At 43.5% G+C, this 25,411-nt stretch overlaps 1 protein-coding gene across 2 annotated transcripts in view; it reads left to right on the top strand.

The window, feature by feature from the left end:
- Positions 1-25,411, top strand: part of ACAD9 (acyl-CoA dehydrogenase family member 9) — a 63,435-nt gene that overhangs the window by 3,582 nt on the left and 34,442 nt on the right. For both annotated transcript variants that reach the window (XM_090022238.1, XM_090022236.1), the window contains exons 2-5: positions 3,680-3,773; positions 7,297-7,398; positions 19,405-19,511; positions 24,060-24,160. In XM_090022238.1, coding sequence (XP_089878364.1) covers positions 3,680-3,773; positions 7,297-7,398; positions 19,405-19,511; positions 24,060-24,160 — 404 coding nt within the window. The remainder of the gene's footprint in view (positions 1-3,679; positions 3,774-7,296; positions 7,399-19,404; positions 19,512-24,059; positions 24,161-25,411) is intronic.

The raw sequence follows: 25,411 nt of genomic DNA, 5'->3' as shown, positions 1-25,411 counted from the left end.
AAAAGTTTATTAAAGAGGCCATCCTTAATGGACTGGCCGATGCCAACATCCTGGACCCATATTGTTCAACATCTTCATTAATGATGTGGACATTAGAGTCAGAAGCAGACTGGCCAAGTTCACTGATGACTCCAAACTTTGGAGCAAAGCATCCAGGCCAGAAGACAGGCGGGTGATCCAGGCTGACCTGGACAGGCTCAGCAAATGGGCGGATGAGAACCTGATGATGTTCAACACTGAAAAATGCAAGGTTCTTCACCTTGTGAAGAAAAACCTGCAGCATCCTTATAGGCTCAGCAGTGCTACGCTGTCTAGCACTACGGAAGAGACTTGGGGGTCATCACTGACCACAAGATGAACATGAGCCTGCAATGCGATGCGTCTAGTAAAGCAAGCAAAATGCTGGCTTGCATCCATAGATGCTTCTCAAGCAAATCCCGGGATGTCATTCTCCCCTTGTACTTGGCCTTGGTGAGGCCGCAGCTGGAGTACTGCATCCAGTTTTGGGCTCCACAATTCGAAAAGGATGTGGAGAAGCTTGAGAGAGTCCAGAGAAGAGCCACACGCATGATCAGAGGTCAGGAAAACAGACCTTACGATGACAGGCTGAGAGCCATGGGGCTCTTTAGCCTGGAAAAGTGCAGGCTGAGGGGTGATCTGATGGCCACCTATAAGTTTATCGGGGTGACCACCCGTATCTGGGGGAACGTTTGAGCACCCCAAGGGATGATGAGGTTGAACAGTCATAAACTACTGCAAGACTTTTTCAGGGTGGACATAAGGGAGAATTTCTTTACTGTCCAAGCCCCCAAGGTCTGGAACAGCCTGCCATCGGAGGTGGTTCAAGCACCTACATTGAACACCTTCAAGAGTAAATTGGATGTTTATCTTGCTGGGATCCTATGACCCCAGCTGACTTCCTGCCCTTCGGGTGGAGGGCTGGACTCAATGATCCTCTGAGGTCCCTTCCAGCCCTAATGTCTATGAAATCTTGCTTCTGCCAGACTTACCCATGAGAGTTGCTCTCCAGGCTGCCTGGCAGCCATGTGTACATGTGAGCGTGTACATGCACACGATGTATCCTGACTGACCTCCCTCCTTCCACTCCACACAGCCTCTTGTAGACTGGAACTCTTTGCAAAAGTAGAAAATCACGTGTTTCTTTGTTAAAATGAAAAATCCATGTTTTTCCCTGTGTTTTTCCCAATTTTCCAAGGGAAATGGGAAATCCATATCCCTGCTAATCACCTCCTTCTCTTCCAAGTTCTTAGAAATGGATTCCTTGAGGACCTGCTCCATGATTTTTCCAGGGACTGCACTGAGGCTGACTAGTCTGTAGTTCCCTGGATCCTCCTCCTTCCCTTCCTTAAATATGGGCACTAATTTGCTCTTTTTCCAATCATCCAGGATCTCCTAATTACCACAGATTTTCAAAGATAATGGCCAGCGTCTCTGCAGTCACATCGGCCAACTACCTTAGTATCGTTGGGTGCCTTGCATCTGGGCCTGTAGATGTGTACACATCCAGCTTTTCTGAATAGTCCCTACTCTGTTTTTTCACAACTGCTGGCTGCTCACCTTTTCCTCAAACTTTGCTTCCAAGTGCAGTATTCTGGCAGCTGACCTTGTCGGTGAAAAAGGCATTGAGTACTTCAGACTTTTCCACATCATCTGCCTCCCTCATTGAGTAAGGGATTCATAGTTTCCCTCATCTTTCTTTTGTTGGTAACGTACTTGTAGAAAAACCCTACTTGTTACCCTTTACAGCCCTTGCTAGCTGCAATTCTGGTTGTGCTTTGACCTTCCTGATTTGATCCCTGCATGTCTGAGCAATATTCTTATACTTATCCCTAGTCATCTGTCCAAGTTTCCACTTGTAAGCTTCTGATTTGTGTTACCTCATTGAAGAGTTCCCTGCTAAGCCAAGGTGGTCTTCTGCCATATGTGCTAGCCTTCCTGTGTCTCAAGGTGGTTTGTTCCTGTGCCTCGAGTAAGGTTTCTTTACTGTACAACCAGCTCTCCTGGACTCCCTACCCAGGGGATCCTGCCCCTTGGTTCCTGAGTGAGTCCAAGTCTGCTTTCCTGAAGTTCAGGGTGTGTACTCTGCTGCTCTCCTTCTTTCCTTTCCTCAAGATCCTGATCTCAGTCATCTTGTGGTTGCTGCCGCCTGTGCTGGCACCCACTTCTACATTCCCCACTAATTCTTCCCTGTTTGTGAGCAGCAGGTCAAGAAGAGCATAGCCCCTAGCTTGCTTCTCCAATGCTTGCATCAGGAAGTTGTCCCCAGCACCCTCCAAAACTTCCTTGATTGTTTGTTCACTGCCGTAGTGCCCTCCCCTGGGTGTCAGGGTGATTTGAAGTCCTCCATGAGAACAAGGGCCTGTGATCAGAAAACTTCTGTTAGCTGTTTGAAGAAAGCCTCACCCATCTCATCTTCCTGGCTTGGTGGTCTATAACAGACAACCACCGCATTACCCTTTGTTGCTGTTCACTCTGACCCTAAACCAGTGACTTTGAACAGGGCTGTTTCTTGTTTTATACTGAAACTCTGAACTGTCATACAGCTATTTTACATAAAGAGCAACCCCTCCTCCTTTTATCCACTGCCCCTTATACCCCACCACTATTCCTGCAACTCCAGCTCCTGCTGGCACTTTGCTTGGGTTGCGGCCAGGGAACATGGAGAACATGCTGCCTCCAGCCACAGGGTGGCTGCACCTGTTGCCATTATAGCTTCTGTGTGGCTGGGCTGGGTAGGGGCTGGAGGCAGTGCATATTCTGTATTCCCTGCTCTGGGCCTCAGCAAAGCCCCAGCAGGAGCCAAAGCAGCAAGGGAAAGGGAGAGCAAGGGTGGAAAAGGGCAGGAACGTGGTGGGTGGGGCAGGTCCCTGGGGGTGCAGGCACCGCGTGAGGGGCATGTGGTAGGTAGGATGGGGTCAAGCAGGAGGGCAGGTAGAAGGGGTACAAAGGGGGAGGGGGTAGGTGAAAGGCACCATGGGCCCAGGTGTGGGGTGTGGAGGCATTGGGGTGCAGGGGGGAGAGAACAGATGGCAGGGGGCAGACCACTTGACTTCCCTGCCACCTGCTCCTCTGCTGCTGCCTGCCCCACTGTGGAGGTGCAGAGGAATGAATTTAAAATGACCCTCCAAAAATTAGATGGTAGCATAGACAATTATAAGATTTTAAATTTTCCATTTCTAGAATCTAGTTATTGGGGCGCTGTCTTGAATTGGGTAGAGATGGTAGTAGTAAATAACCAACTGAATTCTGTACAACTGGATTTTTTTTGCTGTTATCTTTAGTATGTCCGTTAAAGTTTTAAACGGGAGACTAATAATCTTCAGTGGCCTCAAACAAGCCTTTCAGTCAAATTATCAGGATGAACAAATTCCAAATAAGAGATGGTTTCTCAGAGCATAAATGTATTTGAATTATGAGCAAAATAAATTTTAAAAAGATATATCAAGCAAATCTACTGGTACAGATCCCAGTATGGTTCATGGCAGCACTGTATAGACAGGTATTTTTCAGTTGCTGAAAGACGCAGTATATGGTCATTCTAGTAAGTTATCCACAATTTCCATTTTTTGAAGAAAGCTATTAGCAGATGTGTGTTTTTTTTCGAATCTACTTTAATTTTAAATTAACCATAATCTTGTTTAAAATCCTGTTATTTTAGGAGGGAGCCTTCCCTTATCCAGAGATTACCAATGAAGAATTGAAAGAAATCAACCAGTTTGTAGGACCTGTAGAAAAATTCTTCCTTGAAGAAGGTAAAGCTTTTCTTTTTTCATGCAAATAGATAATCTCTGTAATTATATTAATACTACTACAAATATAATACAGAGTGTTATAATTTCTCTTTCTGTGTTTGTTGACAGCTATCATTGTTTTCCCTTCACTAGCCAGAGATCCCTGTTTATCTCTCTCACTTGTGCATCAGTGACAGAAAGTATTTTTGAAAATATTAGAATGGTTGTATAGCAGGGGTGAGCAATTTTGGGGGCCTGTGGGTCACACAGGGAGTTTTGGTGAACTGTTCCATCTACAGCAGCTCGAAGCGGCTCCATCCCATCTGCCTGGTCAGGTGCCCTGCCTGCGCTGGTCCTGGATGGTCTCCATGGAGACCCCAGGATTGCAGGAAGAGCCCAGCAGCGACAGGCTGCATTCGTGGAGCTGCTGCTCCCAGTTGCCCCTACTGTGCAGCATCTCCAACACAGCTCCCATTGTGCAGCTTCCTGCCTGGCACTTGCCACCAGATGTATCCCATGCAGCCCTGCCCAGCCTGCACTCTCCCTTCCCGTGACCCAGGCCATACACTGCTCCCATCCTTGGTGGCAGCTCCACTGCTGTTTCCCACTTCCACTCAGCCCTTTGTTGCCATCCCTGGCTCCTTCCAGCTGTGCGTGGGTCTGCACATGTTACTCACTTAGGTCTCTCTCTTGATGCCATTCAGGCTGGGATGCCATTCAAGCAGTTTCAAATCATACATCTGGCTCCAAATTTTCCATTCACTTTTTATGACTTTACAGCAGGGGTGGGCAAAATAAGCTGTCTTTTAAAATAAATAAATAAAACCCCTCTTTAGTGAGTACAAAAGCTCATATATCATGGGGGAATGAAAAAAGTCAGGTTGCATGGTCTAGCTCAGTGGGAGTTGTTTAGTTTTGTTTGTGGGCTCTGTGATTTCTGATCAGATATTCAGGAATAGTATTTACGCAGGAAAAGCAAATCTGGTGAGTTTCCAAAATACTGGAAAACTTGATAGGGGTTGGCAGAGCAGTGTGATGAAGCTGAGTAGAATTTCTCTGGAGCTTGGCAGTTCTCATGCACCAGGCTGATGTGTTTGCATCACCCTAATAAGCAAGGAAACAAACAGTTTTCCAAATCAGGCAACCATATACTTACAGGTATGCTCTTGATATGATGTGCCTTGTAGCCAAAAAGAATGTTATATAGGGGAGTAAGAATTACCTTGTTAACTTTTTTCTCACTTAGTGTTATCCTTCAAACCAAACATCGGAGCGGATAGTTGCCCCCTTCTGTCCCATGGAGAGCTTGTAAAATTAATTCATTTGTGAAAAATTGAATTATTTTTTTAGGCAAGTGTCATCTGCATCTGTAGAGCTAGTCTTCTTCTAAAGAAAGTTTTTCAGAAACGTGGTTTTGATCCCTCTGCTTCAGGTTATAGCTTTCCTGAGCCACAGGATAAAGAAAATTGATCCAATTTGTGTTGTGTTTTTTTGTTTGTTGGGGGGGAAGTTGCTGCTGCTGCTTTTCAGTACACCATAGGGATCTGTGCATGGTAGAAACTAGATCAGTTTTACTCCAGCTACCCAGTTAAAGTTTCCTGAAATAAAATGCTTGGAGCAGTTCAGGAATAAATTCTTAGAAAATGTTGCCTTACCCCATAGTGAAATTGAGAGAGAATTTCATCATGCAGAATAATGTTCCATGGTAGCATGCATCTAAATGATCAGTTGGCACAGAAATAATAATAGTGATGGCCATGATGATGATATAATAGAAAAATATAAAGGTTGGTTCCTCCTTCACATGTTTTTCATGTGTCACAGTTTAGAAGGTAGTTAGTGACCTTGGAACCTTCCAGTCAGTTCCTTCTTCCTCACTTTCTTTTTAGCACCTTCACTTTTCAGGCAGGATAGCGCCATACTTTCACTTTTCAGGCAGGATAGTGCCAGAGATAGTGGTTCCCCTGGGTCAGGTTTTCTCACAGTATTGCTACTTTAAGAAGCAGAACATAAAACATATCTGACTTGCATTATGGACTACAGTGCTCTGGTTTGACTCTCTTTAGTAATATCTTCAAAGAAGCAGAAGTAATCTCAGTTCTTCTGACATGTGTCTGAGGACTTACTTCTATGTTGTCTGTAGCAGTAACCTTAGTACACAGAGCATCAGAGTCTTCCACCTTGCAGCTAAGATTGATGGTATAAATTTGTATGGTAGTGACCATTAATCTTATGGGGTCATATTTAAGGATTGCTGAGACTTCTTCACCTGCAAGAGAGGTGACCAAGGTTTCAACAGCCATTAAGGATGGGGCAAAAGCTGGTAGAAACTAGAAAGGTAAAACACATCTGCTTCTCCTGAAGCCTGAATTAATGGCCAGTCGGCTGGAACATATATTTATTCTCGGGGTGCACTGATAAAGATTTTTTCGGATGATATTGATGGCCGCTTATTAACCAGCCATCTTGGCTGATACTGATCTGATGGTCCATATGCAGCTGGGCAGTGTGGAGAATAGTGGTAAGTGGTAAGTCTGTGGGAGAGGGGGTGTATGGGGAGCAGGGAGTTGCAGATTGAGGCCTCTGGTGAGAGAGAGTGGGCCTGGCACAGGAATAGGAGTAAGCACTGCCCAGCCAGGGTAGGGCAGGGCATGGGATGGAGCTGTGGGTGGCTTGTCCAGGGTGCCAGGTCCCCACTGCTGCACAGACCCCCAGGGGAAGCACAGGAGGCATGTGCTCCCCCATATTTGTGTGCAGGGTGAGGGCGGACTGCGGGCTGGGGGCTGTGCCAGCCTCTTCCTGGAAGGGGGGCTGAGCTGGGGCTGCACTTGGGGAGGTGGGGTAGGCAGTGGCAGAACTGGGAGAGGGGCTACAGGGTGACTTATAGCCACCCCAAAATTTGCTGTAGCCCTCCACCACCTGCCCTCGACCTAGTCCCTCCACTGGGAAGAGGCTGGCCAAGCCCTGCCCCAAGCCCACAGCAGGCAGCCCGCCCTCACCCCATGCATAAATCTGGGTAGGGCACATGCCCCCCATGCCCTTTCCCTCCACAGACTTACCAGCAAGATGTTATTCTCCAAGCTTCCAGACTGCTTTCCTGACTGCATGCATGCTGTGGCTGTGAACATGAACATAGCATTTATTGGTGACATTATTGGTTGCAGCAGACAAAAAAAGCCATTTGCTGATGATGTCAGTTTTCCTTTTATTGGTGCCGATCCAATATGGACTGATATATGGGTGCATCTCTAATTTATTCTGGTTCTCTGCTGTGTATACTTTAACACAATATGGAAAAATATTTTTTGTGGGGGAAGCAGGGTGTGACCTTCATGCTTTTTTTTTTTTTTTTAATTAGTTTAAGCTTTGTTCTCTCATAATTGGGAAAGAGGTCATGCTGCTGCTGTTCCTGACTCCACAGTGCTGGCTGAGGCATGAGAATGCTGCAGTCAGCATGCTTCCTACTGATTCATGCACATCTGCACGGAGGAATGCTGTCTGTAGCCAGTCATACATTAAATTATAAAACTGCATCTATTTTCAGTGGACTCTAAGAGAATTGATCAAGAGGCTAAAATCCCACCAGAAACGCTAAGGGGACTGAAGAACCTGGGGCTTTTTGGCACGCAGATTCCAGAGGAATATGGTAAGTAAAAAGATAATAAAAATAGAACCTAACAATCCCATAGTCCGGAATTCTAGTACGGTATGCATCTTTGAGCGTAATTTATCACTTCCCCTGGATGCCAGTCTTTTGGTTCAGGTCCTTGGGAGAAAGCTTAAAATGAGGCAACTCTGTGGTCCATCTACTCCCCCATTATCAGTTGGTAATTTCCCCCCAAAAGCATTTGTGTGGGCCAATATGGCCAACTGTGCATACATATAGATAATTACCAACCACTGGTAGATGGGGATCTTGTATCTCTTTTTTCAGAGATCTTATACTAGCTTTTCTCTTTACTTTTCTGCCTATGGTATCTTCTGAAATATTTTAGTAGACAACTTAGGTTCTTCAGAAGAAAACATTAAACTCATGCATATTGTGAAAGAGTAGGAGGAGGGAAACGAAGTGTAATGTTAGAATTATCTTCATGTAAGGACAAAAATTTTTAGCATAAGGAATTTTGCAACCAGGTCCCATTGACTAGATCCTGATTATTTCATGAGAGTAAATTAGAGCATATCAGGATAGTATGGAAAGATTTCTAAAGGGCTGTGACAGATCCTCAGGAGTCATTCCCAGAATCCCAGTATTAGGTTAGTCTCATAATTTTTTTTTTATGTTGTCAGAAGTTCCAGGTAGTTCATCTCCAAAAAGTCATCATCAACTATATTGACTACAGTCCAATGTATCAATAAAAGATTTCATAGATTTTTTTTTCATAGACATTAGGGCTGGAAGGGACCTCGGGAGATCGAGTCCAGCCCCCTGCCCAAAGGGCAGGAAGTCAGCTGGGGTCATAGGATCCCAGCAAGATAAGCATCCAATTTACTCTTGAAGGTGTTCAATGTAGGTGCTTGAACCACCTCCGCTGGCAGACTGTTCCAGACCTCGGGGGCTCGGACAGTAAAGAAATTCTTCCTTATGTCCAGCCTGAAACGGTCTTGCAGGAGTTTGTGACCGTTCGACCTCGTCATCCCTTGGGGCGCTCTGGTGAACAGATGTTCCCCCAGATCCTGGTGGTCACCCCTGATAAACTTATAGGCGGCCATCAGATCACCCCTGAGCCTGCGCTTTTCCAGGCTAAAGAGTCCCATGGCTCTCAGCTTGTCATCGTAAGATCTGTTTTCCTGACCTCTGATAATGCGCGTGGCTCTCCTCTGGACTCTCTCAAGCTTCTCCACATCCTTTTTGAATTGTGGAGCCCAAAACTGGACGCAGTACTCCAACTGCGGCCTCACCAAGGGGAGAAAGACGTCCCGGGATTTGCTCGAGAAGCATCTATGGATGCAAGCCAGCGTTTTGGTCACTTTACTAGCTGCAGCATCGCATTGCAGGCTTATGTTCATCTTGTGGTCAATGATGACCCCCAAGTCTCTTTCTTCTGTAGTGCTAACCAGCGTAGCACTGCCGAGCCTATAAGGGTGCTGCACGTTTTTCCTCCCAAGGTGGAGAACCTTGCATTTTTCGGTGTTAAACACCATGAGGTTCTCGTCTGCCCATTTGCTGAGCTTGTCCAGGTCAGCCTGGATCACCCACCTGTCCTCTGGCGTGGATGCTTTGCCCCAAAGTTTGGTGTCATCGGCGAACTTGGCCAGTCCACTCCTGACTCCAATGTCCACATTGTTAATGAAGATGTTGAACAGTATGGGTCCCAGGACAGAGCCTTGAGGGACCCCACTGGTCACAGGGCACCACAATGAGTGACTGCCATCAATCACAACCCTCTGGGTCCTACCACGGAGCCAATTTCCCAGCCAGCGGATCGTGGTGGAGCCAAGGCCACAACTGGCCAGTTTGGCCAAGAGATGATCATGGGATACCAGATCAAAAGCTTTTTTGAAGTCCAATGTATCAATAAAAGATCTTCTGCCTTGAGTCAGGGACATAAATCCAAAGATGCTGCCTTGAGGCTGATAAATGTGATGCATCATTAACATATGTAATGATGAGACTACTTCCTATCCCCTGAGCACATCCTAAAGAGAGAGAAATCTGCTTCTGGGCTGTGGCTTAGCATTCATCATACCCAGGATTTGCAGGCTGATGGCATGGGAAACAGCTTTTGTATTTATATCACTTTTATGTAATGTGGATATAACTTAAGTCATGTCTTACTGTCAGTACGTTGATATTTTATTTGGATATGGATTGTAACAGTGTAAAACCTTTTTTACACGTGAATTATAAAATTACTCTTTAGTCTGAAATTCTAACAGTTGGATTTAGTATAATAAAGTGAATACTAGAGTATTATCAGTATAACATTTAACCTGACACTAAGTTGGAAAGAATCTCTTGCCTCAACCAAAAAATTCTGAAGGGACATTGCATTTTTCCATAAACACAATTATTAATAGTCTGGACATTTCAAGTCAAATCTCAATGTTACCTATGAGTGTAGGACTGAAAGGCAGCTCCTGTATCATCAAGTCTGGTCCTTTGCTGTTGTAGGAAATCAAGACATACAATTCGTTTCCTAAGCTAATCAGGATCCATCTTTTAAACTAGTTTTTGTTTGTTGCCCTGTGCCAGACTCTTTTCAAACTGTCCACATCTTTTTTTAAAGTGTGGGACCCAAGACTGGACATAGTACTCCAGGTGAGGCCTTATTGATGCTGAGTAGGGTCACTTCCCTTGATTTGCAAATGACACTGTTAATGCAACCAGGATATGTTGGGTTTTTTTGCAACAAAAGCACACTGTTTGGTCATACTCAGCTTGTGATTTGCCATAACCCCCCCAGATATTCCACACACAGCATTGGTTGCATACCATGTTGGTGGCACGCTGTAGTGTCACTTTCTGGTGCCCCTGCTATGCGAGCCCTACCCTGCCATCAGTGCAAGCCCCTTTTTACTGTTCCCCACTCCCCAGCCCTGCTGCCACCACCATGTGGTTGAGTCTTCTCCCTCCCCACAACAGCTGGTGTGAGCATCCCCACTAGAGCTGTTTCATAGGCAGGAAGCTCACTGGACTTCCCATTGTGATGCCTACCCCGGAGACCTTGGCCACTGCTACAGGCGTAATGGGGATGGTTTCAGTAACTGGGTAGGAGCCTGCATTAACTTCTTATGGGCTGCCAGTTGAACAGCTCTGGTATTATACAAACTATAGTAAATGGCAGTTTTATCATGTTCATTCATTTTTGCAGCAGGTCACCCCTGAACACATCTGCAGTGCTGTCGACTCTTGAGTTTTCACAAGTGTTGTGATTTTATAGTATAAAACTTTTCCCCTCCTGAGAGATTCCTGTTAGCTCTAGATTTCTGCCTGCAGTAGAGCTGATCCTGTGGCTACCAGAGGCTGTAGGTAGGCGGCACAGTTATTGGCTTTGGACTGCAGTTCCAGCTGTTACAGTAGAGGCTGCTACTCCAAAAGAGTTTCCAAAAGGTACATTGGATAGGCAGAGAAGTAAGCTTTCACTGTTTCTTTCTCTCTGTTGAGTATTAAGTGGTGGTGAGAAACAAATATGAAGCTGGGTAGGGGATAAGAAAGGAGCCCTGAAGCACAATTAAAACTAGGAAGAGTTGATATCTAGGGATAGAATGGGATAAGGAAGAGAGCTCTGCCATAGTCTGGGACACTGTCCTAGAAAGAGGGCATGTAGGCAAGGGTAGGAGGGTTCTAAGCTGGGTTTTAATTACCCAAGGCAAAGAGAGGTGTCTTGAGCAGAAGACTGAACTTGAACTGGCACCTGGAGGGCGGCACATCTACAGAAGGTGCTGAATGTCCTTTGGGACTAATTCGTCTGCTCATTAGCATGGCTGGCAAAAACTGTGCTAATGTACTAACGCACAGTAGATTAGTTCAATGGGCATTAAGTGTCACCTAAAAAGAGTTCATCTACAGTAATGCACAGTAGCGCTGATTTACAGTGCATTTAGTACCTGTTATTAGAGGGCATTTTTACGAGGTGTTTTAGTTCAAAAGCGCACTGCTGCCCTTTTCTCCACACTGATGCACATTTCACCACTTACACAACTGCAAGCGATACAGCATCAGGCGCTTTTCAACGCGCCCTGTGCTGCAACACTTGCACGTGTAAAAATGCCTTCTAATGTGTAAAAATGCCCTTTAAAAATGCTTGCATGTGTAAAAATGCCCTCTAAAAAACCACAAGTGCATTCTGGTGTGTCCAGGCATGACATGTATGTGCACAAATGTCCACAGGTACAAAACTTAATGTGCCATAATTATAGCACATTAATAAACGTGTAGATGCACCCAGAAAGAAGCTGGACCCACTGGAGGTAGTTCAGGAGAGGAAGCTATTGTCCACCAGAGGTAAATCAGGAGAGGGAGCTATTGTCTGTTGGAGGAAGAAAGTTGCCTGAAACAGGTGCAGAGGAGCAAATTGAGAATGGGGCCTAAGGAAACAATGGGATGGCAGGTGTTCCACTGATCAAGCAGGTGTCCCCATTAGGTTTTTATTCATTTCAGGGTGAATTTGCTGAAATGTCCTCATGGTGGCAGTTCCTGAGTTTGAAAAGCAGTGGGTTTTATTGAAATCTCATATTTTTTTTCTGTTCATGTGTGATTTTCATTTATGAAGCAAGTTTGATTGCCAGCATGTTGTATGAGATGGATCATTCAGCTCCTGCAAGTTAGTATGCGAACAAAAGTCACTGCATACAGGAGAGATGACAGAACAAGCAGCAATGGTCTCAAGGTGTAGCAAGGGAGGTTTAGGTTGGATATTAGGAAAAACTTTCTCACTAGGATGGTGGTGAAGGATTGGAATGGATTACCTAGAGAGGTGGTGGAATTTCCACCTTGGAGGTTTTTGAGGCCTGGCTCGATAAAGCCCAAGCCCTAGCCCTAGCCTAATGAAAGTTAACTTTTTACATAGGAAAAAATTACCAGTAATACAATATCCAAGAAATAGAGATTAATCTGACAGCATCCATCCTACTAGTCTTACTCGATAGCAATTTTATGCTTCTGTGTTCATGTGATTAAACAGCTTTAAAGTATCAGTTGTGTTAGCAGGGAAGAGAATATCAGAAGACAGGAAGAGACTGACTTTGAGTGAGCTACTTTTTTCACTATACCATAGCTCATGAACTTCATTAAAAACGTTCTTTGCTGTGTTTTCCATCAATTAAGACAGTTAGAATTGGTTTTGAAAGCTCTGAAAGAGTATGCATTTCAGTGCATCATCCTCTCCATATGTTATTTTGTTATGGTTTGTAATGATGGCATGTTAGAATACAGTGTGTTAACATGGAAAAGGGAACAAAAAATGAGATTTTACGGGTTTATTGAAAAGAAAAATCTATTCAACTAGCAAGATGGAATATTTTGAGAGGCCATTTTGTAGTAATGATAAAAATACTTAGAATCTGCCATGAATGAGCAGCATCTCTCTGACACTTATTTTTCATGTTTTAAATTAAAAACGAGAATATTGAAATGAAATTTTCCTACTGGCATAATTCTGGTGTTGGAGCAGCAGATAATTTAGCTAACAAAAAGTGCAGAAACTGGGACACTACTTTCCTTTTACTTCTTTCCTTTACTTCCTTTTACACTACTCCTTTTATACTTCCCAGAAAGTTCATCATGGCCTGGTCACAGTAGAGTATTGTAAGAATTCCTCCCCAGTGTCTTACATGAAGTAGTATAGGCACCAATTGAACCCTTAGGCTTATTCCCATTAATTGCATGAATGTGTGTCCGAGTTCCTACTTTAGACATGATTAATCACATCCTAAACTTAACTTCTGCCACAGTCCTTATTGTAGACCAGATATCTAGGACTGGATCAGTTTGTATAACTCAAATTTGCTGGAGTTTTATGGTGGATCCAGCTATGACAGCTTGAGGTTTGATGGGCATCCAGCTACAAGAGCTTGAGGTTTGATGGGCATTAACACTGTTTCGAGCAAGTCACTGTTAGTGTCAGCAGAAATTCTAGTATAAAACTCTGGCTCAGACTAGGCCTTGAACAGCGTGATAGACCTGTTACTGCATATTGCTCTTGCTTCACCCTGGCCCACAGATGCTGCCAAGTCAGAGGGCTTTTGGAACTAACTACCAAGCAAGGCATCAGAATAAACTCAAGGGGGCACTCATCTTTGGGAACTAGTCAGGTAGGGTGGGTTTAACTTTGCTTGTACTGTTTCCAAGGGAGGAAGAAACAAGTTCTGCTGCCAGACCACAGAGTTCCTGGGAAGCATAAAGGCTTCTTTTATTTGATTCATATATTTTGACTTGTCTTTTGGAGTCTACCCATTGAAAAGCTTTACTGAAGAAATGCAGCTAGAAAACTCTAATAGTTTTTATTCTCTAAACCTAAACTCCTGAAATAAAGCAGATCTAGCAAGTTGTTGGGTGGTAAACAAGAGCCTTCTTTACATGCTCTGGGCCTTCCCATACCACACTTGAGAGACTAGAATGCTGTTCTCACACTTTAAGTGATGTTTATTTTTAAATATCTTATTAAATGTTGGATACTAAAATATCTCGTTAGTGTGCATGTTTTACTCTAATGTAAATATCTAGCATTGTTGTTTGAGAATTTTTTATTGAAGGAACATTGTTACTAGCAGAAGCTCTAGATATGCCAAGTGTGGTTAAAATATTAATATTTGCAGATCACAAAGGTTCAGATAAACAGTTTCCCAATTCTGATCTGTATAAGATTGATACAGTATTCCAGCTTCTGGAATTCCAGCTTCTGTTACCATTGTAACAGTCAGTGACAGCTTATGTTAAGAAATGGCTGCCAAAAAATACCCAGTTTTGTGTTAGAAGGGAAATGTTTCCATTTTTAGTTCCTGGGTTCACATGAGCCGAAGTTAGTACCTGATAAGTAGGTGTTTGCTGAAATTGCAGATTTTGCAGAAACTGGGAAATCTGGGATTGTCCACAAAATTGGTAAGTTTAACTATGATTTAAGTAAACCCCTACCAATAAGTCAGTTTTATCTGAAAACTTGTTAGTACCTTTGGCTGCTTGCAGACATGGGTGGGGGGGGAATAACAGCACTTTAAACTTGGGATGCTCCTGTGCTGAGCTGAGCACATGCCCAGATGAGGCAGATTATTAGTTGTGACCGGCTTTCCCAGCATCTGTGTAGACTGGGCACTTTAGTGGGGATTTCTGGTGCTGTTACCTAATAGCTGATTGAATCCCCCACTAAAGAACCTGAGGTATGTCTCCTATATAAAAAGGATGCTGACAGACATGGAAAAAAACAAAAAATGTGTTGTTTTTTTTTAATTGAATCGACTATTAGATAAAAGCACCAAAGAAGTCTCACTGAAGCTCCCAATCTGTACAGACACTGTAGACCCTGGTCGAACTAAGTTGCTGCTCCTTCTGGAAAAACATGTTTTTTGGTTTTTTTCCCAGTCTCTCAGCACCCTTAGGAGATGGGGGACATATTTCAGGTTCTCTATTGTCATGAAGAGTAGAATACTTTGTATAAATCCATTTGTGATGCAACAGTTAGTCAACCGCTCTCCTCAACAGCTGGCAAGGAACAATTTACTGAAGTCTGTTGTCATGTGTTAACTTTGTCAGCTCAGCACATTCCTTGGTTAAATATATGTGTAGACATGTAAAGCAACCATAAATCCATTGGATGCCCCACTCTCAGTTGTGACCCAAGTGCTCATGTTGTAAGGCAACCAAGGGAGAGAGGTTCTGGAAAGTCTGAGATTTATAGAAATGTGCAAGGCTGGAGAAGAGAAATAGCCGTTAAATTTACAGTAGCAGACATGACAACAAATTTGGATTATGTGATGCATGATTGCAACCCTATCCCTAGGTGCAGAGTAGTATTCCTACAGCAAGAGAGCTACCAGAGAATAGTGAGATCCTATTACTTTCCAGACTTGGGAAGGTCGTTGTTGTCCCAGAAGTTCTTCTTGAGGAAGCAGAACACCGATGTTGGCAGCACAGGCATTGCATGTGACACTAGGATTCTGAGGAAGTGAAACACTTGAATAAGCTAGTGTTTTCCAGGTAATATGATTACCCATGGAGTGTTGATACCTACCAATATATTATGGGACCATACCTATTCCCTCCTCTTATGGCTTATGGAACAATAACCAAGCAACAGGGGACACCAAAGGAATTGTTACTTTTTTATTTGTAAAGTGGTGCTGTGTGTACTTGGTAGATGGCATAGTTGACATCTACCTAGGGAACATGACATAATTTGAAGGACAATGTAGTGCTTGTTGCATGTATGCTAATAATTTGCTATGTCCTGCTCAATGGCTGTGGAGCTAGAGGTAGGTGTTTTCAGGTGGAATGGGATCTGAATGTTGATGGCCTTTAGCAGATTCTCATTAGGGCCCATAAGCAATATAGACCTCGAGTCAAAGGACTCTAGGGAAATTGGGATGCCATATGTGCTCACATTTGTGCTTTGTGTAGCAATTCTAAACAGCTGTAGTGTACAAACTCATTTGGTACTCCATGAGTTGAGAAATCTATTGTCCTGACTCGTTAGAGGACTTAGCATTGCCTGTTGTAATTATTTTGTAAAACTCCAGGGAAGGGGAAATCCATTTTCATGAGGCATTTTGTCTCTGAATTTTATGGATTGCAATTTGGTAAGTGTTGATATCTATGCTGATTCAAGTGTCAATTTAAATGCAACTTTCTTTGCTCTTGTTTTATGGTCTTGGGGGTGCTGACTCACTGGACTGTATAAATAGGTTACTTTGGCACAGCCATAGTTTCCTGTTACTTTACAGTGGGGTAGCACATTGATCAATAAATTCAGTACTTTATTAGTACGAACAATGGAAATGTTAATAGACATGCAGTCAGACCTGTAGATCACAGGGTTTGAATAAGCAGTTTTAAAACCTGTACAGCAATATGCCAAATTAAAACCAAGACTGAAGTGCATCTTTTGAAATTCCTCTTTCTCCACCCACCCCCTCTTCCCACTCCTGTGCCCCCTGGCCACTTGTCCCCTCACTTCGGCTTGCCCCCCAGTCACTTAGCTTCCCTTGCTACTGCTTATCTTATATGGAAGATCTGGATCTGCCTTCGGCCTAGGATGTAGAGCCCGTGATGACTCCTGCCCTGGCCAGGTGGTGTCAGCAGCAGGAGCCTCCAGCCTGCACCCCAGGTCAGGCCTGGAGCCAGAGCTGCAGCAGCTCCCCTGTCACTGCGTGGTCTTCTCTGCTTTCCCTTTCCCCATTGTGCAGTCTACCCTGCACTCCCAATGCTGTATAAATTACCCTGGCTCAAGCCTCAGCTCCAGCCTGGAGTAACTGTTTTTTACTTGAAGACCAGAGTACAGGTAACCCTTGCCATTCGCAGGGGATACATTCCCGTGATCCCTGCAAATGGTGAAATCCGCTAATAGGGCACTGGGTTCATGAATGCAGTGCCCCTGGTGGCTCTGGGGGGCACGGCTCCAGCAGCAAGAGTGCAGTGGTGGGAGTGTGGTAGCAGCAAGCGTGGAGCTCCCAAGGAGCTCTGGTAAGGGCTTAAAGTGTATTTAAAATGAGGGTTCAGCTTTCGCGAATATTTGAAACCACAAATAACGAGGGTTTCCCATACTCAGAATAATAATTCTTGACCTTCAGTATACTGACAACTGTGCCATTCTTGCACCCACTGAGGAAAACTTCAAGACTTCACTGAATCTCTTTGGAGAAGCTCACTAAATGTGGGCCTCTCTTTCAGCATGGAGGGGCCTGAAGTGCTGTATCAGCCTGTCTGAGTCCATGAATGTGACCCCCCCTTATCCCTCTCCCCAAATTATCATCAAGAGAAAGAACCTGAAAGTAGTTGAGCACTTCCCCTACCTCACTAGTCACCTGTTTCAGAGTGGGCACTGATGAGGAGATCCAGCACAGGATCCAATGCACAAGTGCCTCATATGGGAAATTTGCTTTGGTGTGTCTTTATTCATCATGATCTTTGGAAAGACATCAAGACTACAATGCAGTCATTGCCCGACTCCCCTCTACGGATGTGAAACATGGGTGACTTACTATTATCATCTCAAGAGCCTGGACAGGTATCACCAATGAAGCCTCTGGAAAATCCTCCATGTCAAATGGGAAGATAGCCTTACAAACACAAATATCCATGTTGAGGTCAAAGTTACGAGCACTGAGCTAGTGATTCTCAACCACCAACTTCACTGGACTGGACTTTGTGTATGGATGCCTGACTCTCAAGTCCCAGAACAACTACTGTATTCCCAGCTTGGTAACCGCCTGAGATCTTCTGACCAGAGAAAATGCTCCTAGGACACATTGAAGGCATACCTCAGGAAAATGGTTGTAAGCATCAAGAGTTGGGAGGAGCTGGCTACTAACTGACTCCAGTGGCTCTGTAACCTCATCCAAGAGGCAGCCTTTTTTGAGATAAAGTGTCTTGCCCTTGAAACAGAGAAGAGAGTGGAGGAAGTAAAAGGAGAGGAATCCCAACTTGCAGTTTACTCTCCCCTGCAGGAAGACCCAAAACTTCAGCAGATGAAGGATCTGTGTGTGTTTCAAGGATTGGACTCTTAAGGCACCTCAAGACCTGTCAGTGAGCTATGGTAGAGATTGTACTCAAATCAAGGGATTGCTGATGACTCTGGGGTAGGCAGCAGCTTCAGATATGGCTTCAGGCCCAGACCAGAGCTGCTGTTTGCCTTGGGCTGGTACTTGAATCCAAAACTAGTCTCTTTCCCACATGTTGAATGGAGGAAGAAAATCTCATCTTGGATTCAAGTAAATAGAGTTCATAGCATGGTTTTACCATGCATTGTCAGCTATGCGACTTTGCTAGACTCTTTTGTCTTGGTGTAACAATACATGGCACTGTAAAGTATTACTATATACAGAAATACAGAACATATAGAAAAATATTTTATGATCATGCAATTGGACGGGGCTCCTTAGAAATAAACAGGGAGATCAGAGAATAGAGATTAAGTCCATACTGGCATTACATTAGTTTCTTGGGCATTACATTAGTTTCTTGATGGATTTGTTTAATATTAAATTCAATATTAACTCCTCCCCATTAATACACTTTTAAAAAACATGAATCTAAAATGTCTTCTATCACTTTTGCTGGCATCTTGCTTTTCCTCTCCCTTCTCTGTTGGATAAAGTGGAGCCCTCATTGCTTGTGCTTTCCGGTCATGTCCTTGTTTTTCTGTCAGTTACCATAAGAATGGCACGCTATCCTACAGCTCGTAGGCTATGTGCCCTCTGCTGACTGGCTCTACATTTGCAGAACCAGAATTCTGTAACACTACAAGAACAGTGGGTGGCTTTTATCTGTTTATGAAAGAGCATCCTCACACTTTTACTGCCTTCAGTGAATTGTATCAGGGTGATCCTTGGTGTGCATGTATATCAGTAGTTTGGATAAGACTTAAATATCTGATGCCAGTACCTGTGGTAACCATACATAATTTCAAAAGCCATCAACATTAGCTTTTTGCTTAAGGCATTTCTCTTTCTACTACTAAAATATAAAGTTCACTTTGTGAATATACCACATGCTTCAAAAGGAAATATATTGGATATGGAGGGAAATGGGAAATGGGGGAAGTGTATCATAAGTATAAGTATACAAGGGGTATACATCAGGACTGGGGGAATGCCTGTTCACCAGAGTGCCCCATGGGATGACAAGGTCAAATGGTCACAAATTTCTCCAAGACAGTTTCAGGCTGGACATAAGGAAGAACTTCTTTATAGTTGGAGCCCCCAAGACCTGGAACAGACTGCCGTCAGAGGTGGTGCAAGCACCTACTCTGGATTCCTTTGGAGTCAATTGGATGTTTATCTTGCTGGGATCCTGTGACCCCAGCTGACTTCCTGCCCCTGGGGCAGGGGGCTGGACTCAAAGATCTTCCAAGGTCCCTTCCAGCCCTAATGTCTATGAAATCTATGAAACTGTAAAGTCTTGCCCAGTTAATTGTTGTTTCTGTGCTTCAATTATTTCTTTCTATAGGAATATTTCTAAAGTTTTGCTGTGTATTTACGCAAGTTAACTTTTTTCTAGGTGGTCTTGGTTTTTCAAATACTATGTATGCATTCTTAGGAGAAATATTTTCTCTGGATGCATCTATTGCAGTTACTTTGGCAGCTCATCAAGCTATTGGGCTTAAGGTAAGGTTATTTTATTACCTTACATATTGTATTTTGTTTGTAGAGGCCAGATGAGATGTATATATTCAAAGGTCAGGTACTTGTGGATGAAACCTGAAATAGGCTAATAAAAACAAGGAAGCCTTATTTACCCATGCATGAGTAATAATGCATCTTAAATTTGTATTTGCTGTAGGCTGTTCAGGGGCTTTCCTACTTTTCTCCTGCCAGGAGCTCAGTGCAGGGTTCAAACTTAGGATGAAGATCTAATGTGAAGTGTATAATGCAGGAAATAGTAAGAGATGGGTTTTTATTGAATTTTTTCCCTCTAAACTCAGTTTTATGAATTTAGCAACTAATTCAAGAGATTTTTTTTAAGTGAGAATATTGAATTTGTATGCATTACCTAAATGGGCAACTAAAATGAGGACATTTGATAGGAAGAAGGCAATGATGTATAGGTAGGTTGGCAGAGGCAGCAGACTGAGGAAGTTTAGAGGACTGGGAATTAGTATGCTGTATTGCAGAATAAAAGTCTACTATGCTACAGTTACAGGTTTCTAACTTTTTAGTGTCTTTTCCTGAGATAAGTAGCAATATTCTGAAACCTGGAAATAGTGAATTCTTCTTGATGATAGGAGCTACTTTCTATAACTAAACATGTGGTGTGCTCTTTAAGTATTTACTATCTAACTTACAGTTTTGTTTCCTGTAAAATGGGAATAGTAATGCTAACCTCCTTTATTAAAGCACTTTGCAGTAGACTGATGTCAAGCGTTGTCCAAAATATAGGTGTTGTTTTGTTGTTGAGGCCATTCTTAGACTCTTTGGGCTAAGAGCAAAAAAATTCATTGGAACTCAGCGTTCTGGACTGGTACCAAAGGAAACTAGCTGTTTGTGTGAAAACTTACACTTTGTGTTTTGTCTTGCTTTTTGATGAGAAGACCTGTCTATAAACATATAAAGTGCTGTGCAACCAAGTAGGTAAAAATGAACTGAAATGTTATTGCATGCATTTATGTAAAATAGTTTGAGGTAGGTCATATACCTGTTCTTTGTTTGACTGTGAGCTTTGGAAATGAATGCCTTTTTATTTACAGTGCATGTGCAGTAAGACCAGTAAATTTAATGCATGCTGTATTGGAGTGGTAAAGAGGCTAATTCAGTCCCCATGCTTGTGCAGATGGTAGGGGAGTTTCTTCCTGAAGAAACTAGAGTCTTCTGACAATTTTTTATAAAACACCATATTTAATACTGTGGATACCATTAAATATCATACATACCATTACTGTACACCAGCCTTCTCTATGAGAACAGAGAACAAGCCATAAGGAATGTCTTTCACAGTGATGTTTTGCTTCTGTTTGCTTGGAGAATGACTACCATCTCAAGTTAGCCTTGGATGAGCCTCTGTCCCTCCACTATCTGTCTCACATGCCTGGCTGTCCCCCATTTCACTCCTCTGGCTCTGTCTGTGCCTTAGAGCACAAGCTGCCTTGGGGCAATAATCATGGCCTCTGTCTTCCCCTGCAGCCATACCTAAGACTCAGATGTTACTCTTGATCCATGCACAAGCTTGCACAGGCTTCAGCCCTCTTAGCTTTGGCCCACTGGTTGCTCTAGCTGTGAACTTCTAAGTCTAGGTCAACTTGCACTGGCCTGGTTTCTCAGTCCCAGCCTCCCTCCAGTCCACCCCTACAGCCACAATCTGGTTCTCTGTTATGAAGCTTAACTGTAAGACAAACATAAGCACCCACTTCCAAACTAAGTCTCCCTTGCTCTGGGTCAGTGTCACCCTGCAAGCCCTACTTTCCTTCAAGATCTTACCTCCCAGTACTCATGAGTGGCTTGGGTGCCTGCCAGGATGTTTCCTGCCAGGCCCCTCTCTCACAGGAGATCTGCTCCGTGCAGCATCTGCAGGGCCAGACTGTCTGTCTTGCTTTAGATGCTGAGCTTAAGCCCTGAAGCTCTGTTGCTTCTGGTCAGGTGACTTCTTAGTCATATGCAGGGGTTTCCCCATTTTTCTAATGGCCAACTTGCCTTTCCCTGCTGTGTCTTAATCCAGCTGCTTACAACCTTTACCGTCAGGCTGCCTGGAAATCTGCCCCACACTGCAAGTTTATTGCAGTGCAGCTAGCTTTAGCTCAGCTGCCTGTCTACACAACAAGATTAGCCTGCTGCACTTTCCTGTTAAAGTAACAGGAGCCTCAGACTCCCTGTTACAGTCATCTAGTCCAGCCCCCTACTTAAGTTGCCATCCCTAACTAAACCATCCCAGCCAAGTGTCTTCAACCTCTTCTTGAAAATTTCCAGGGATGTGGATTTTGCAGCTTTTCTAGATAACTAATCCAATATTTGACCTTCCTCAGAATCAGAAAGTTCTCTCCAGAATCCAGCCTAAATTTTTTCTGCAGTTTGAGCCATTGCACTGCCCTATAGCCAGACGAAAGTCTGTCTCCATCCTTTCTGTAATCATCTGTCAGGTATTTGAAAATTGTTATGAAATTCCCTCACACACTATTCTTCTCCAGACTAAATAACTCTAGTTCTTTCAGCCTGTCCTTATACATCTTGCTTCCCAGACATCTAATTTTTTGTGGCTCTCTGTTGGACTCTTTCCAAACTGTCCACATACTGCTTGAAGTGTGGGGCCTAAGACTGGACACAGTACCCAAGGTGAGGTGTCACCAGTACTGAATAGTAGAGATGTACCAGTATGTCGGTCCATATCATATTGGCACCAATAAAAGGAAAATTGAAATTGTTGGCAATTGGCCTTTTTTGGCAAATATAGCCGATAATATCACTGATAAATGTTGCATGCATGCACACAGCTGCAGCATGCACGTAGCCCACCAGCTTGGAAAGCAGCGTCTGGCTGATAAGTCTGTTGTGGAGGAAGGGGGCGCAGATCCAGGCCCCCGCAGTGAGGGAAGTAATAGGGCTGGGGCAGGGCGCAGGACAGAGCCGTGGCTCGTCTGGGGGCGGAGGGGGAGCATGGGAGTCATGGGGAACATTTGCCCTCTGGATCTGTGTGGGCAGGTGGTGGTGGTGGTGCTGAGAGGGGGGGGCCACAGGGTGGGCTACAGCCTCCCCAGAATTTGTTGTAGCCCCCCTCCCAGCATTGCTGCTGCCTGCCCAGCCCAAGCGCAGCCACCAGGAAGAGGCTGGAGCAGCCCTGGCCTCAGTGCCTGTGGCAGCCCGCCCTTGTCCCATGCAAAGATCCAGAGGGGCACGTGCCCCACATGCCTCCCCTGGGGGTGCACACAGCGGCGGGAGCTGCCCCCCCCCCACACTCCTCGGGCAAACGGTGGCTCTGTCCCACTCCCCACCCTGCCTCAGCTGGGCAGTGCTTGCCCCCCACCCCGCTCCCTCCCTCACCATGGGAGCACTGAACCACTTCCCTCATGCCATTTCCCTCCCCCACACTCCTTCCCCCCACTGACTTACCAGCTCGGCTGCATATCAGCAATTGGATCGGTATTACCGGGTAAGGCTAGTTAAAAATCGGCCATTGGTATCGGCCCGAAAAATCTATGCAGCAGGGAATTGTTCCCCAGGTGTTTAATATGTAGAAGACATGGCACCGCATCATATTTTTAAGAAGACTTAAACTATGAGACAGACAAAGACACAATGAAAACAACAAGAAATGTATTTAAAAAAACAAAACAACACCTCCTCCTACCCCCTCCAGGTATAAACAACGTGAGTTTTTGGGAAGAACTCCACATCTGATTTCCCACCCCACTCCCCCCTCAAAACTGGCACATAGGGCATTTATACACATATGTTTTTGTCTTTCAACACACTGGAGATCCACCGCTTCAGAGTAGACTCAATTAATCAGTATGAGCTGATGCACACCATACTGTGCTGCATGCAGTGGTATAAGCGGCAATATCTACATCAGCATGCAGAAAATGGCAGCAGTACACTTTTGAACTAAAGCACCTTCTGTGTGTTAGTTCAAAAGTGTGCCACTGCCATTTTCTCAGCGTTGACATGCATTTTGCTGCTTATACAACTGCAAGCGATGCAGCGCTGTTCAAAGCACCAAGCATTATGGTGCTTTCATGTGTGAAAATGCCCATATGTACTGGCTTTAAAAATAAGATTTGTTCATAGCTGTCTTGTATCTGTCTTGCATATAATAGTAGATGAACACAATATACGCAAGAATGACCGAAGACTTTTTTTTAATTATGTGGACTTTCTCCACAAATGTAATGTCTCCTTGGGCCCTAAGGTGCCACTTTGTCCTACCTTCTGCTGTACACAGCTAACCACCTCTGTCCATGTTTGTTGTCATTGGGCAGTTTGAGACTAACAGGTAGAAAAAATTTCACTCATGAAATAGGAAGTTTAAATAACAAATCAAGGTATGCAAGCAGTTGATGAGTCTTGGTTAATCAGTCCAGAACAAGCTTAATGTGTATTAAAATATAATGATAATGTATTTGTAATGTATTAATTAAGTCTCTTTATACTGTGACCTAAACTGTGCGTGCTAAGTGGTACTGCTCACATATCAGGATGTTAAGTCTTTTTATTAATTTATTTGTTTAGGGAATTCTGATTGCTGGCACTGATGAACAGAAAGCAAAGTACCTGCCTAAATTGGCATCTGGGGAGCATATTGCGGCTTTTTGCCTTACAGAAACCGGAAGGTACTATTTTTATTTGCTTTGAAAGGTTTAAATAGGAAAATATTTTGTTTTCTTGCTTACAAACACCAATTAGCTTGTTTGTTACAATGGCTATTCACATATTTAGAATTGCATCTATTGTGTGTGACTGTAATATACAGTCAATGTTTTTAACATGATATTTCAGACTACATAATCCATCTCCTCCCATGAAGCTGCACATTATAGTTTCCATTAAATTACTAAGCATTATTTGATTTAAGTTGCATTAATTCTTCCAGCCCTTCCTAGGCCAGAGACACCCGTTCATTCAGTGTGTTGACAGAAATAAAGAGCAAATGAAGGGTTAGTTGCTGTGGTAGAAATGTTCTGAAACTCAGACAATTTAAATAGCTTCATAGAAACTCAAAAAACTATTTAATTACAATTATAAGTAGAGGGAGGTAGTTAGCCGTGTTGGACTGAAATCAGGCAGGAGGTAGGACACAGTGGCACTTTAAACACTAACTTGTTTTTTAAATGGCAAATACCAGGTAGTTTGCTTTACCTTGTCTATTTACCTACTTAGAATCACCTCTATGGTGTGTGACTACAGTATAAAATCGGTGCATCTAACTAATGATATTTTAAACTACATAATCCACTTTCTTCCATGGAGAATTAGGTCAAAGGGATTGTTTTTAATTCTTCTAGCAAGTGATGCACAAAGGAATATAGGCACTTCTAACCAAATTTTAAAATTCTTATGATATATTTGCTTAGCTTAATTTTATTTCCAGAAGTGCTTGCCTTAGAAACTTTAAGTTAATTTTGAAATTGAGTCAAATTTAGTCCATATGAACAATTTAAGGCAGGAGAAGGTACATTTATTTAGGATGTTATTTAGTGCTGTATCAGTAACATCAGAATATTTCATGTTCTAACGAACACAGAAAGGGTATACTTTAAATACAACATTTATTACGGATGGTTTCCCAGTTTTCATTTTGAAAGGATTGAGGGGCAATAAGCCTCATAACTGTTAGCTGCAGCTTCAAATTTTTACAGTTTATAAGTTTTAAAGTTTTCAAATTTGCCCTGAAGTCACTGAGACACAGTATATTGTAACCTACGGTGCATTTTATTAGAGTCCTTTTTAACAGTTGAATGCCTTTAAAATATCGAGGGGAAACTGGTTTTGTAAAAACTCTTCACCTTTTTTCAGTCCATGCAACAAATAACATTATGGCTCAGCCTCAAGTGACATTTTTCAAATTTGAATTTTGGGAGTCA

The sequence above is a fragment of the Crocodylus siamensis genome, chromosome 11, assembly GCF_052110815.1.
Source record: "Crocodylus siamensis isolate JL-2025a chromosome 11, ASM5211081v1, whole genome shotgun sequence".
Taxonomy (NCBI): domain Eukaryota; kingdom Metazoa; phylum Chordata; order Crocodylia; family Crocodylidae; genus Crocodylus; species Crocodylus siamensis.
Note: the sequence above shows the minus strand (reverse complement) of the source record. Positions and strands in the feature narration are given on the sequence as shown.